General features: G+C 46.5%; 1 protein-coding gene across 1 annotated transcript; it reads right to left on the bottom strand.

Moving 5' to 3' along the window:
* Positions 1-241: 241 nt before the first annotated feature.
* On the bottom strand, positions 242-11,174 carry prdm1a (PR domain containing 1a, with ZNF domain). Its single transcript, XM_062399039.1, has 6 exons — positions 10,809-11,174; positions 8,482-8,601; positions 7,299-7,551; positions 2,966-4,059; positions 2,560-2,688; positions 242-2,445 (listed from the first exon to the last, which is right to left on the bottom strand). The coding sequence occupies exons 1-6, from the start codon at positions 11,172-11,174 to the stop codon at positions 1,840-1,842; spliced, it is 2,568 nt and encodes an 855-aa protein (XP_062255023.1). The 3' UTR covers positions 242-1,839.
* Positions 11,175-15,679: the final 4,505 nt, after the last annotated feature.

The following is a 15,679-nucleotide window of genomic DNA, read 5'->3' as shown; positions in this document are numbered from 1 at the left end:
ATCTTTACTCACAAACGTTATGTGTTAATGTTGAACTGAAAAAAGTTTTTCCAAAATTCTCCAGTTTCCAAAACAGAAAACTTAAACATCAAGAGAAGTTAAATGTAAATTGATTTGTCTGCTGTGTAAAATAAAATAATATTTATCACATTAATCAAATTTCTCTCTATTAAACAAACACTGTTTGATGTCAAGTGAATGAAACACACGGAGCCACAGGGTTTAGATTAGAGCAGTGAACATTTATATCATAATTTACACTTTTTTGACATTTTTGCACATAAATAACTATGTAAACCAGAATGTAAACAGAGAGACAGTCCTTTAGGGAGTTAAAGCTCTGGTCCGAGAGAGAGAGAGGGAGAGAGAGAGAGAGAGAGAGACGCTTTGGTCGAACGGAGGAAAGAGAGACAGCTGCTCAGGTTGATGTGCAGCTGCTGTAGAAGTATTAAGTTTTAAGTCTTAATACCATAAATATCACGAACACAGTGTAAACGGTGCAAGCCTGAAGTTATAAAGTAAGAGGGGGGGGGGGCAGTGCATCAAAGAGGGCCGAGGTGCTTTGGTGTTTGCCAGTTCATTAACAAGATGGCGGACAGGTGGGGTCAAAGAGAGGGGGCGGGGGGGCATTGCTTCTCAACTGAAATATTAACAAAAGAACAAAAATAAGAACAAAACACTTCATATACACAAAGTTCATCTTCCCTTCTTCAGCGTCTCCTCGTCTTCCTCCTTCCCTTCTTTGTTTTTTTTATTTTTTATTTTTTTAGTGTGCATTTGAAATCAAAGTCAACTTTGGTTACTAGCGTCAAGAGCGAATCCAGAAATCTGAGGACGTTTGACAGTGTTGTTAAAAAAATAAAAGGTAGAGGAGGAGAAGGGAGGGGGGAGGGGGGCCCTCCCGAGTCCGTTATGTGCTACATGTTGAGCGGGCGGCGCCGCTCCTTTGGACCACACCAAGAGCTGCACTTCAGTTTGGTTTCTTCTTCTTCTCCTTCTTCTTCTTCTTCTTCTTCTTCTTCAAGTAGCAAAGAAAGCAAATAAATAGAAAGCTCCCACCTTCAGCTGTCCCTTAAAACACACACACACACACACACACTCATATCGTCACATGCACACTGAGGTAACTGTTGTGAAAAATATACAAAAATGCCCTTTTCCTGTTTCATGTAATGAAGTCGGCGTCAGACGCAGTCACACTTGAGGGCAGCTGGGGGCTGAAGGAAGCTCTTGTTGCTAAATTAACAAATTCATGTGCCATTCTTTGGCAAGTTTTTTTCAAACCCTTTTTAACCTGCTATAGTGGTTTTTAAATTTAAATAGATAAAACCCTGAAGAGTGGCCGCCGGACAGAGGGAGGCGTAGAGAGAGAGACTCTCCACAGAGAAATGGCCACAGAGAGAAACAGAATCAACAGAAACAGTCTTTTACATCGACTTCACCCTGTCAGTGTAACCATTCATTCCACTTATTGCTTTTAAAGACAACTAAAGTAGCTATAATAAATTAAGGAGGTTATACAACAACTAATTAATCCCAAAAAAAACAAAGACATTTGAAAATAAAGACCAAAACGATACGACAACAATAATGATAATAGCATTATATTAATTACATTAAGTCCTGGGTAGTTGATTGTCTCTCAGTTTAATAAACGCTGAAACTGCGAAGTAGTCATGGGACAGTGTCTGTTGTAGCCCTGAGTACAAGAGTCCCTGATAGGTTGAAAACCCGGCGTGGTCGTGATGTCACTCCCGTCGACAACCAGGTCGAGGTTTAAGTATTTACAGCTTTGAGCCACGCAGTCTCTGCTCCGTGTCCGATGGCGTCACAGCCCATTTAAGCGTGATCCTCCGACTCCTGCTTCACGGTGACGTGGGCAGGAAGTGGCAGGACGGGGCTGCTGCGCCGGATCTTGATGACCGACGTCTCGTTCGGGGACTCGTAGGAACCGAAACCCGCTGACTGAAGCTCGCCGGCGTCGCCCTTGTGACGGGGATGGAAGTGGGAGGACTTGAGGTCGCTCTCCCCCCACGGCATCCCCAGGACCTGCTTCTCCAGCAGGGCCTCCACCTCCACGCCACCCTGCAGCAGCTCCAGCTGCTCGGCGTGCTCGCTGATGTCAAAGCGCTCGATCTCCTCGTTAGCGCGATGCACCTCCTCCAGGGCGGCCTGGCTGGACACGGCTGGACTGCCGGCGCCGGAGCCCACGGCCAGGCAGTAGCCCTTCAGGTGCAGTCGCAGGCTGCACAGGTGGATGTAGTGGCGGTGGCAGTGGGGGCACTTGTGTGGCCGGTCGCGGGAGTGCAGGCGCTTGTGCAGCTTGAGGTGGACGAACTGGGTGAACTTGGCCGGGCAGAGTTTGCAGTGGTAGGGCTTCTCCCCCGAGTGGAGGCGGAGGTGAGTCTTCAGGTTGCTGGTGCTGCTGAAGCGCTTGTGACAAACCTGGAGGAGGAGAAGTTGTAAAATTAAATGATGTCAGCAACAACTTCCTGCCTCAACTGGTTTTCAAGGAGATCATCACAATGAAAGTTCATCATCTCTGGCTTCGTTTCTCACCTGGCACTCATGCGGCTTCTCCCCGGTGTGGACCAGGAAGTGCTTCTGCAGGTGAGCCAGCTGCGTGAAGCCTTTGTTACAGGTCTGACACTTGAAGGGTCGCTCGCCGCTGTGGACACGAAGATGAACCTGGACCATGGAGAAGAGGGAGAAGATGGTCAGATGATGCAACAATAACAGAAACCAGCAAAGCTTTAAGAACACTATGAACCTGATTATCTGTCAGTTTGGGTAATTAGCTTCCTGTACAACTCTTTTAAGTGCTTCAAACCTGCTCTGCAGCCTATGAATCACTCTGCACTCCTCACAGTACAAAGGACAGGATTCATAACAAGGCAGTAAATCACCGAAGCAGACATTTCTGAAAGCCAGACGCAGAACAAGAACATGTTGGCTGGAGCCTCACCTTCAGGTTTGACAGCTGTCCAAAAGTCTTGCTGCACACGTTGCACTCGTACTTGATTTTGCCGTTCTGCTTCTTCAGCGGGTAGGGCAGCGCCTTGTAGCCGGCTGAGCCAACACCTCGCTTCATTTTGGTCAAGTTCATGGCCTCCTCGTCGTGGCAAAGCTCACTGGCGCTGGCCAGCAGGGCTGAGGTAGGCTTGGTAGGCACCCGCTCGCTGGGGGGCGCCGTGCCTGCTGTCGGGGAGCCGCTGGAGGGGGCGCGGGCCGGTTCGTGTAGGTGAGGGTGCCCGGGGTAAGGGTGGTGGGGCGCTGCTTTGTCCTTCAGAGAGGTGGCGGCTGAGAAGGCACTGGTGGGCCCGGGGAGGAGGAAGTCTCTGTGTGCAGAAAGGGAGGAGGGGTGGATGGGGTCGTGCATCAGGAAGCGCCTCCCTGCTGCGTCGGAGGGCAGGAGGGGCACATGGGTGGGCAGGAGGCTGCTGTAGAGGGAGTACATCCGGGGGAGGATCCCTCCCACTGTGGGGACACCACCGCCGGACAGAGGGTAGTGATGGGGCAGGAGGTATCGTGGGAAGGGGGTTCCTGGAGGGTAAAAGGGTGAGGAGAGCGGGGCTGAAGGTGGGGAGTAACCAGGGTAGGAGCCCGGTCCACCGTGGTAGAAGGAAGCTGGTGAAGGCACCGCACCGGAGGGACTCCCCTGAGGGCTGCTGTCCGGGCTGCTCCTCGCCGACGGGCTGGGGGTCGCAGAGGAGTGCATGCCAGGGGAGCGAGTTGCAGGGTACCCCGGCTGGCCAGGTTTGTGGCTCAGGAAGTCTTCAGGGAGGTGAGGGTGGCCCCTGAAAGCCGGGTAGAGGGCGCGGGGGTACAGGGGGCGCTCGGGGCTGTCGGCACAGCTCGGGCGGGTGGGCAGCGGCCGGCTGGGCTCCCTCTTGGCGGACGAGGAGGCCGAGGTGCTGTTGGTGCCGCGCAGGATGGACAGGACGCTGTGCTCCCTCTTGGGGGGGGCGGGCGTCACTGCGACGGGGGTCGGACTGGAGGCTCCGACCAAACGCTCGTCACTGCTCACCTGCTGCTGCTTGACCTCCAGGAGAGATTGCTCTGAGGAGACACACAGAAAGAAAGGAGGTCAGTGGGAGGTCACCAGTTCAAGATAGAGTCCTCCTGCTTCCCCTCAGGGCTCAGGGAATATCTTCTCCTCATTTGTAAAGTCAAGAAGTGGAATCACGACTTCTTCTGAACAATAAAAAATACTCAAATCTCATTTAAATCACTGGATAAACTGCAGGTCACAAAGTTGTCATCAGCACATCTGTATGTGTGTGAGTTTGTGTGTCACAGGGTTCGGGCAAAGCAACTCAGGCGGCCAATTAAGGTGACAGGTTTGACGAACGAGCGTGAGGGGAGAGGGGGCGGCGGCAAGACACAGGAAGTGAGGCGTGACAGCTGCCTTCAGGCGCTGTGGGTGTGTGTGTGTTTGCATGTGTGAGTGTGTGTGTGTCTATAAAATCAAGATAAAATCAAAATGGTGGCAGACAGACAGGACTGATGGAAGGTTTCCTGTGAAGAACACACACACACACAATGAGACAAGCAACGCACACACAGGCGCCTGCAGACAAAGGCTCCTGTCTGATTGTTGACTCTTCCTCTTTTAGTAAAAACACACACTCACACACAATTACACACTCACACTCACACTTTTGATCAAGCTCCTGCTCTCCTGATTTTCTCAGCCACTCACTGTTGTTTCCGGGTCAAAAGGTTAAATCTGAGAGTTTCCTCCTAAGTCACTCGCACCTACTGTCTCCTCCGCATGATGAAAGAGCGGATTAGGAGGCGCTCTCACACACACAGACACACACAGACACACACAGACACACACTCTCTCTAAAAGCCCCGGGACGTCAGCGAGCGGCACATCTCGGCTGTTAAATGGCTGCAGTCGGCCCTTAAAAAGAGCCATCTATTATCTATAAGCTCATTTACTGCCCAGTCAACTTTTTACCGTGAGGTCGCCCAGAGGGGAGAGTGTGTGTGTGTGTCTGTCTGTGTGTGTGTGTGTGTGTGTGAGAGAGAAGATGAAGGGTGTCAAGAGTTAATCCTGAGTAGTAGCATTGGTGAATTTAGCTCGACTCCCCCCCCTCACACACACAGTCGGTGACCCTGTCTCAGTGCTGTGGCAGCAGTGTAAACGTTGAGGTTATCAGTTTGCCTTCCTCCTCCTCCTCCTCCTCCTCCTCCTCCTCCTCCTCCTCCTCCTCCTCCTCCTCTTCCTCCTCCTCCTCTTCCTCCTCCTCCTCTTCCCTCTTTCAGAAAACAAACAGGGCGGCCATCTTGCAGATATCAATCTGTCAACACGGCCCTTCTGCCAGGAAGCTCAAGTAGTCAACAGAGGGGGTGAGTGGGTGGGTGGGGGGGGGGGGGGGGCTCTACCTCCACCTCCTCCACCTTCTCTCTTTTCAAGAGGCAAATATATCAGGGTGAACACACACACATACACACACACACACACACACACACACACATGTGCGAACTCACAGTGTGTGCAAGCTTTCATGTGCATGAGATGAAAAGAGTGGGTGTGAATGTGTTGGAATGTCCAGCTTATGACTGCCAGCATGTGTGTGTTTGTGTGTGTGTGTGTGTGCGACAAGGGAGAGTGTTTTTGTCGGCAGAGCAGAGCGACACACACACACACACACACACACACACACACATGGCCGACAGGTGCTTTCGAGTGCGAACACTTAAAGAATGCTAATCGACAAAAAAAGCAAGAGAGGAGGAGAGTAGAGAAAGTGAGACACAAGTGCACACAAACAGACACACACGCACACAAACACACACACACTTTCTTGAACCAGTTAGATGTGAGTTAAATTAATTTGAAGCAGCTGTGGCAGCTGAAATAATCTCATGTGTTAAAACTCCACACAACTTTAGCAAAGTTCTCCACAGATCTGATCCCAGAATCATTTATAGCTGTTGTGTATTTTATGATAATTTGAGTTTTAAAAGGTTGAAGCTCCAGTTTAGAAGCTTTTTCTTTTCTCCCCGTGAAGCACAGGACTATTCAGAGGAGCTTCACCTTTCGCCCTCGGAGTTTCACTTCAACGTTTCTTAGACAGAGAGTCTGTGGTTCTCTTGGTTTTACTCAGTGGATTCAGACGAGTTCTTCTGCAGAGCTTCAAACTAACGTGTGTTTGAAGTTACACAACTTTAAAGTTCTTCTCATTTTGGGGAGGGGGGAACAAATTAAAAGAATAAAAGTCTGTAGCATTAGAGGACTGAACTGTGAGAGTAGGTAAAAATCAGTATTCAAGTCACCAGCAGGTCAACAGGAGCCAACACACACACACCCACTGGGGGGGGGGGGGGGCTACCCCCTGCCTCTGGTCCCCAGGTCATGCGCATTTTTTCCTGGGTCGTGGAGTCGCAGAGGCTGGGTCCTCTGGTTCCTCTGCCACCTTCACATCAGCCTGCAGTCACACCTGGACCCCCCCCCCTCCCCTCTCTCTCTCTAGTTTCCCTCTTAGCTCCCTCGCTCTTTGATCACTCGGCTAAAGTGGGTGAGTGCACTTAGTCAGGCTGCCTCATGAATGTGTGTGTCTGTGTGTGTGTGCGTGAGAGTGTGTGACAGTGGATTTCAGTGTTGAATGTCCAAATGTGTGACTTTAACTCACTTGTGACTAAAGTAAAATAAAATGATTCAATTCTGTTTAAAGATTCTCGTCAGTGTGTTTTTATAAAGTTATAAAGAAATGTGACGACAACTTTCACACATTTTTCTCATAGAAAGGTCAACGAAGACAAACACACACACACACACACACACACACACTCCTGCAGACACACACTGTCTGGTTCTTTTATTGAGGTTGGGCAAGATGTTGTGTGTGTGTCTGTGTGTGTGAGCTTTCATGTTAAAAGCGGGTCTTTAAGTGTGTAAGACTGTGGCATTAGGGGCCATATCCCCCTGTCTGTGTAATTACACTGTCACACACACACACAGACACACACAGAAAAGTACAACGATGGCACTGACAGAGATGAAAGCTTGTCGGTTGTGTACCTTCGTATTTGTGTGTGTGTGTCTGTGTGCGTGCGTGTGTGTGAGATAATGACAGGCTAACGTTCAGAGAGGAAGGAGACGCGGCTACACTCTAACACACCGTTACGCATTAACAGTGGCGACAGGACACACTCAAGACACACACACACAGACACACACATATTGATTTTAAGTTTCTCAGCAGCTTCACACGTCCAATAAAAAAAAACCCTGCTCTTTCACAATAAAAGTCTGATCAGTTTCTTCCATCATTAAAGAAACTTACTGAGTTTCTGCATCATCAGTTCCCCGGACGGGGGGTAGTTGAGGCGCCGGGCGAAGTCGTGGCAGTACCACACCAGCAGCTCGGCGCCGGCGAGGATGGGCTTCACCGTGTAGAAATAAATCTCCATGCCGTTCTGACACGCCGCCAGATTCTGCTCCGCCGCCGAGTGGGCGGGGTTAACGTAGCGCATCCAATTAGAGCGCGTCTCGTCCAGGCCGTCCACGAAGTGATGGAACTCCCGCTCTGCGTAGATCTGAGGAGGAGAGGAAGTTTTAATTCTACATTCTTTCAGTAATAAAATAGAATATGATTCAATCACAGAATTTAATGTCGCAAAATAATTGTTTTAAAATTTTTTAGGTTTTTCTTTCCTTGTTCCTTCAGTAAATCTGAAAATAGTTATATTACTACAAAATAAATGTCTTAATTCATTTAAAATAAAAGTAATTAATTTAATCAGTAAAATTCGTTTTCCCTCCTTTTATAACTTTGCTAAAAATAATAGACTGAAATCTTTAAGATAAAATAAATAGTTTTCAGAGTAAAAGTCTGAATGACCAGAAACACACAATAAAGTGCAAATAAGTAAAGAATCAACCGAACTTTTAAAAATTGAATTAAAAATTCTAATGAAATGAGTCAGGATGTAAATAAATAACTCAAATAATTAAAGAGTAATAAATTAATAAGTGAGTGACAGGTTGAGTCTCTGTCAGAATATAAATTACACCTCATCCAGACATTTGACTTCTTCTCTCCCTCTCTTCATCTTCATCTCCTCAGACGAGCCCACAGAGTGACGAAGAGGAGGAGGAGGAGAAACTCTTTTATATCGAGAGTCAGATAGACAGAGGAACTCTCTCTCTGCTTCTCTCACACACACACACACAGACACACACCCACAGTGCAGGCGGTGGTCACATCTGTGGCTTGTGCGCTCGTGCACTCTCACTGTCAGTTACCGGTAGTGATGGGTTGTGTGTTCTGCTGAGTGTGTGTCGACTGACAGGAACCACCGTGTGACATGTTATTTGTGTGACGATGACATCACATCCTCGTCTCTCGCGAGCCCGGCTTCCTGTTCCACTGACGTCACAGGAAGGGGTCCCTGCAGCGTCCGAGGAAGTGTGTGTGTGTGTGTGTGTGTGTGTGTGTCTGTGCTTTTTTCCGTGTGTGTACTCACTCTCCAGAAGTACTTCCGGTTGGCGTCTCGGGGAACACTGTCAGCTGTGTAGATTTCTCCCACCAGGGGGCCGAAGCGAGTTCCTTTGGGGATGTACTCCCTGCTGCACACGCCGACCACCTGCACAAAGACACACAAACACACACACAGGAAGGTCACACAAACTGGTCTTTGAAGTGGATTGTTTGTGATGTTTTGTGTGAGAAGATCTTTACATCTTTACTTTCAGCGTCTCAACGGGAAACTTGTTCATGTGTTCACGTGTTCACGTGTTCACGTGTTCACGTGTTCATGTGCAGATCCATCACGTATCATTAAATCTAATTAAATCTTATTATTGTGCGAATAAATATGAACACATTCCGACTCAAAGACTCATTTATCAAACACTGACGATGATTAATGACATGACTTCATGCTTCTGTTCGTTAAAGGAGTGTGTGTCTGTGTGTGTGTCTGTGTGTGTGTGTGTGTGTGTGTGTGTGTGTGTGTGTCTGTGTGTGTGTGCGTCTCTCTCTCGTCACACCTCCACTCGTTGCCACATCAAACCACAACCGCCGCCACTACACACACTTCACTGAGGAAACATCCTGAGACTCAGGAGGAAAAAAGCTTTTGTTTCGTCTTTTTGTTTCTCTTCTGGTTCCATCAAAGGAGATAAAGAGCGGGAGGAGGAGGAGGAGGAGGAGGAGGAGAGGAGGAGGAGGAGGAGGAGAGGAGTGAGGGATTATGTGGCGGCTGGATGTCAGACTCCAGCCGTGGACGGCAGAGAAACGCACATTTTCTTCATGCACACACCCACACAAACAAATGTCTTTCCCAAACCCCCTCGTTCCCTGGTGACGTGGGAAATCCCCCTTTCCCTAATTCCTGCCATAGACGCAGACATGACTCTGTGTGTGTGTGTCTGTGTGTGTGTGTCTGTGTGTGTGTGTCTGTGTGTGTGTGTCCTTTTTGACGTATTAACAGGCTCTTCTTTTCTTTTCTTCCTTTTCAACCAAAACTCAAAGTTCTTTGATCAGAGCGACACGTCTCTGTTCCTCAGCCTTTCCCCTCTTCCCCTCTTCCTCTCCCTCTCTCTCTCTCTCTCTCCATCCAGATAAACGTTAGCTGATATCTCATCAGCTTGTAAACACGACACACTCCTCATCTCTCTCTCTCTTCCTCTCTCTCTCTTCTTCTCCCCTCAGTTTCCCACAGATAAGCCCCTGATTAGAAAATCAATGCGATCACGCTGCTTTTCGAAAGAAACTGTAAAAAAAGTTGGTTGCGAAGTTGCGACAAGTTGACCTTTGGAGGTCGCGCACTTTCCAGTTCCAGCTGCCCCCGAAGTGGAGACGACGATTTACTGACTCTGCTGGAAACTAGAGGATCGATTTAATCGTTTCTTTGCTCTTATTCAAACTTTTTATTTCGTAAAGCATTTGTAAAACTGATAAATCTCGTGATGCTCAACTCATTGAGCTTCTCAAACACACATTTCTCAACTTTCAGACTCTAAACACCTTCTGTTCAGTCGTGGTCCGGATCTCTTATCTGACCTTTGACATTTCGACTTTTTCATCCCCAGTTTGATCGGTAACAAAACATTAGAGAGAATCTGGGCTTCGGGTCGAGACCTGGTTCGCAGGTTAACTGAGAAAGTTGCATTTGGGGAAATGTAATTTGTCTGTTTCTCCACAAAAATTAACCAAATTATAAAACTAAAGGTTTGATTCGGTTTCTAGCTTCAATAATTCACTTTATTCAATTTAGGAAAAAAAATGTAAAACTCAAATAAATTTCATATTTCGCATGTGAAGCATCTGAAGGTTTAAAGTTCACTCGGTTAACAAAGTCAAATGTGTAACTTGTCGTTCAGCAGCTCAAACTGTTTGATGAGACACCGAACTGCGCCCCCTGTCAGGCGGGGCTGGTGTTGCAGGCAGTTCTGTGGAATATGACACACACACCTCGTCACGGCTTCAGATGATGAACGACTTTTAATGAATGGATACGAACCGATGAAGACACAGTTTAAACACGCAGGACATTCAGTTACAGCTCGTTACAGTGTGTGTGTGTGTGAATTCTGCTTCAGGCGTTTCACACACACTCACAAACACACATCGACACACACAGCTTTCGTTCTTCAATGTGTGTGTGAAGCTTTACAATGAGACACGGCCCCCTTTTCATTACATGACCTGCATCTGACTCACGTGTGTGTCTGTGTGTGTGTATGTGCAGATGGTTTTCTCTGCCGTGTGTGTGACTGGAGAGAAAGTTTGTATGTGCAACACTGTGTGTGTGTGTGTGTGTGTGTGTGTGTGTGTGCTGATCCTCACCTCCTTGCCGTCAGCTGGGTGTTTGAAGGCCAGGTTCCGGGGCAGAGAAGCCTCGGCTCTGGTTGTCGTGGTCATCATGGCGTCACCGTCTGGCCCCGCCTCCCACGCCGTGTCTTTTACGATGTACGTGCACTTCTCGTCAAACTCTGTCTCCGTCCACCGAGTCATGTCTGCCTCCTCCATCTCCATGTCCACGTCTGTGTCTGTCATGGTCTCTGCTCCGTCGGAGCTGGAGCCGGCGCCGGAGGCTGCGGTGGCGGCGGAGGCCATCTTGGGTCCGCGCTGCGAGTCGTCCTGCTCCATGCTGTGCGCCCCCTCACTGGTCAACATGGCCGAGCTATGAGAGGTCGCCTGGTCGAGAGACATGGAGACACACAGGATGGAAGGAGAGAGAGAGAGAGAGAGATTTAATTTATTTTTTCCAAAACACTTCAAACAAGAACGAAAGTACTGGAGAAGCAAATAAGAAAGGAGGGAAGAGAGGAAGGAAGAAAGGAAGGACGAGAGGAAAAGGGAAAAAGTGTAATAAGGACGAGAGATGAAAGCGGAGGTGGACTATGTGGAAAATAAGATAACAAAAGTTTCACTAAAAAGAGGAGATGTGGGAGGAAGAAGATAAGAAAGAAAAAAAGAGGAAAGAAAGAAAGAAAGGATTAAGACAAAAAGAGATAAAGACTCAGATGAAGGGATGAATGGGGAGAAAGAGAGGAGAGGAGGAACTGTGATAATTGTGTGGTGACTCATTAGAGAGGGGGGGTCTGACTAATACTGCTGTCACACACACACACACACACACACACACACACCCACACGCACAGGAAACTGCCTCTTCGACAATTTAGAATTTCAGAAAACAACTTTAAGAAAAAAATGTTCTTTCCTCTCAAGTCATTAATTTGTCTGATTTGAATTTGAATTCTTTCTTCTTGTTTTTCGTTCCCTTCTCACGCGTCGTGAGAAACGAATCCGACTTTCTTCTCCTTCATCGTTCTCTTTATTCTCTCCTTTAAAAAGGAGAGATTTAAAGTGTCTCGGGCCGAGAGAAGAACCGATAGAGGAACTCAACACGTGTCTCTTATTCTGACAATCATAAGTTTATCATTTGGTTTCCTTCCTCCCCGAGGCAGAGAAACTTTTCCTTTTGTGTATTTCATTTTATTGTGCACGTAAACACACTAAATGCACAACTTGAGGGGAGTTAGCCGGACAGCGTGGTGGATTTATTGTCTCTCCCTGGGGTGGAAGACAGAGGAAGGAAACGCTGTCTGTGTCTGAATGAAGCTAAAATTGGAAGCAGAGTGGCACTGCAGCGGAACCGGCAAATCATCCCGACTCCCAGCGTGTGTGTGTGTTGGTAATGGATGGCGGTGGTTGGGGCGTGGGGGGGGGGATGATGAGGAAGGGAGCGCCAAAACTTTTCCATTTGGGGGCCACAGCAACGCAAACAAAACTTCAAACGTGATCCCACCCAAGACAATCCCACACACACACACACACAGACACACACACAGATATCCACACAGGGACCAACATGCTGCTCGTCCCACGCAGGCGAGTGGAAAGCAGCAGATCCTCAGTGACCACACTCAGCTCCGAGAATTCTTCTGCAGCCGCAAGAAAGAAAACGATTTCACATCCAAGTGGCTCGAGTCACAGCGGTCGACTCTCCTTCTATTGAGCGACAGAGAAATGACACTCGAGCCGCTCGTGGTCACTGGTCAGAGGACGCTTAACTTTTTATCACAGTTAAAATCCATCTCAGGAAACAGAAAACTGATTTTAATGAGACGGGAGCTTCTTTATCTCTTTAAATTAATTCAAGTGTTGTTTCTGTCGAGCTTCAGCAAAACACGAAACAGACTCAAAACTCTGACTTAATTATAATTCTGCCCAAAATAATGAATTATATATTTTTTTCTTTGCTTCAAATCCTTTAAAAATTATCAGAAAAGAGCGAAAACAACTCATAAAAATTCAATTAAATTCCTGTAAAACCACTTAACTCTTTATTTTAATTGTAAAACTGTGAAAAGCAAGGAAAGTGAATTTCTCGTCATGAGAAAACACAACGAGCGGATCAACAGTTTCCATTTTCTCAAAGTTAAATTCAACAAATTAAAAAACAGATCAGATTTGGGAACGCGTCTCAATATTTCACCTCGGAGAAAAACTTCTTTGCATAACAGCTGCAACTTTGAAAACTAATAGTGAAACCAAGAACCACGACACAATTCGCCTTCTCGCTTGGAAGCAGTGAAAATATAAAAGCTGAGTCTGCTCACAATTCAGAGGAATTTCAAAATGAGGAGTAATTTCAAAAGTCAAGATGAAAGTCTGTTCCAGAGAAAACCTCCCTCAGCCTCTTTCTTCGTTTTTTAAAATCCGCGAGAAGAAGAAGTCCAGAAACGTTTCCAAACATCAGAGTCCAAATGCAAAACTCCTCCGAGTCCCAAACTGAGAAAAACACGATTCAAACTCTCAAAACTCGGAGATATTATCTTCCCGTATTAAACAATCCAAACTAGAGCCAAACAAAAAAATATCTCGTCCTCAAAGTCAAAAATATACGATTCAACTCAAAGTCCCGATAAAAACATCCGTGGATTCAAGTCAGCACCCAAAAGCAATAACAACAAATAAAGTGAATACATTTGGATCCAAACTGTTTTAAATAATTATTTTCTTCTTTTTTTTTGTTTGACACATTTAAAAAAAATTGTCAAATAAAAAAATAAATGAAATGAGCTTAAAAAAAACAACAAATAAAAAGCTTCTGAGGAAAACATTAAGTCTTAAGAGTTTTTCTTTAGTTGAAATCATGAGAAGTCGAACTCACCGTGTGACTTTGGTCCCATCCACACATAAGGACGATGGGTCAGATCCTCTGTGTGCGAGTGTGTGTGTCTGTGTGCAGGACAGGTGCAGTTCTCCCCCTGTGTTGTGTCCTGCTCCGAGCTCTGATACTCCACACTGTGATTGTGTCTGTAGGACTGTGTGTGTGTTTGAGGGACACTGTGTGTGTGCTGTGTTCAAATGAATTCAAGTTGACCACGCCCCTGACTCCACCCCCTGGCCCTGCCCACTTCCACTCCCCCCTCTCCCTCTCTCTCTCTCTCTCTCTCTATCTCTATCTCACACACCCACATGCACACACACACACTTCAGTGCTAGGAAGCAGCAGGCGCTTTCACCTGAGGCCATGAGCTGCACACACACACATAGAAACACACACAGACACACACAGAAAACAACTTATTTTCGGCATAAAAAAAAATAGGTTTTCTTTCACCGCTGATCATCTTTGTGTGTCTGTGAGTGTGTGTTGATGTGTGTGTGTGTGTGGGGGGGGGGGGGATGTCTGTTAGCAGCTTTAAAGGGGGTAAACAACTTGCGTGTGTGCGTTTGTGTTGGGGGGGGGGGGGCATTGAGTCAGTGTCACAGGATGTCCCACTCTTCCCCAGGAAAACACACACACACACACACACACACACACACACACGCTGCCTGTAGGGGGCAGGACTGATCTGCCCTGGTTGAATTTTGCTGAGGAACTTTAAATGAGTCCCTCTCTCTCTCTCTTTTTCATTGTCTGTCTCTCGCCCTTTCCCTGTTACTCTCTCTCCTTCCATTCTCTATCGCTTCATATCTACTCTATACACCCCCCTCTCTCCCTTTCTCCCCCTCTCTCTCCCTCTCTCTCTCTCTCTCTCTCCCTTTCTCCTCGTTTGCTTTCCTTCTCTTTAAAATGATTTCATTTGAATCTCCAACCTAAATTTAGGTGCACGTGAGAAAACACAGATTTTCAAATCTTCTGGAGCGGAGGGCGAGTTAGAGTCGGTCAAAATGGTTCAGATTTATTAAAAAACTCTGGTTACAGTTACTAAAAAATTTAAATATAAATGGTCTCCTTCACACAGAGGAGCTTTAACCTCCGGCTGCGGAACAAACCCTGTCTCCTCCGTGTTAGTGGACGGGGCAGCTTGGCTAACCTGGATATTTTGTCTTAATATCTATTCAATATTTTTTATATATAAAATTTTACATTTTATAGTTTTTAAATGTATACTTTTACTTAATTAGAACTTTTAACTCCTGTTATTTTCACTATTACAGTTTAATTCTGCATGTTTGCCATAAACATCTAAAGATATGTTTTCATAAAGGACTTAATCATGAGACAGTAAAGATTTGGACATGAATTTAAGGCGTTTGGGGGAAATCCACGACTTTAAAATAAAGTTTATTTACAGAACATGAAGTGAGATTTCTGTGTTTGCAGAGGGACGTGTGACCTCATCAGATTTCTCACACATGAAAGTGAGTGACGGGTTCATTGAAAAGTCAGAATGTTAAATCATGACGAGGTTTATGTTTCACTGGAGCTTTATTCTTTCTTTCTCTGCATTTTCCCTCTTTATTCTTTTCTACTCGTCATTCCCTGCATTTTTTACATTAAAGGAAAAAGTTAATAAGTTCAGATATCAAACTTCAGTTTTCCTAACATCAGCTCACACGCTCACTAACACTGGAAATTCCCGTCTAATTGTCCCGACCGCCTCAGTCCACCTCCTCCTCACTCCTCCTCCTCAGTCCACCTCCTCCTCACTCCTCCTCCTCCGGCCTTTGATTTGCTCGCTGTATCTACACAAACCATTTTCCACTGATTTCTCTCTCTCTCCACTTTTTCCATCACTTCTCTCACTCGCTTCCTCCTGCTGGTGCAAAAATAAATCCTTTCTGGAAAAAGTCCCCGTTCAGTCTTCCAGCATTTTCTTTCCCGTGTGTTTCATTAACTTAGAATTATTTATGAAAATAGGTTTGAGAATTTACAAGAAAGACAGAACCAATAAATTATTAAACATTTCATTTAA

Source organism: Platichthys flesus, chromosome 11, assembly GCF_949316205.1.
Source record: "Platichthys flesus chromosome 11, fPlaFle2.1, whole genome shotgun sequence".
NCBI lineage: Eukaryota > Metazoa > Chordata > Actinopteri > Pleuronectiformes > Pleuronectidae > Platichthys > Platichthys flesus.
This window is presented reverse-complemented; position numbering and strand designations above follow the sequence as displayed.

Coding starts and splice junctions, on each gene's coding strand:
- prdm1a (XM_062399039.1), bottom strand. CDS start 11,174: ATGTCTCTCGACCAGGCGACCTCTCATAGCTCGGCCATGTTGACCAGT. Junction 2,689..2,965: donor GACAGCTGTCAAACCTGAAG/GTGAGGCTCCAG, acceptor TCCATGGTCCAG/GTTCATCTTCGTGTCCACAG. Junction 2,446..2,559: donor AGAAGCCGCATGAGTGCCAG/GTGAGAAACGAA, acceptor CTCCTCCTCCAG/GTTTGTCACAAGCGCTTCAG.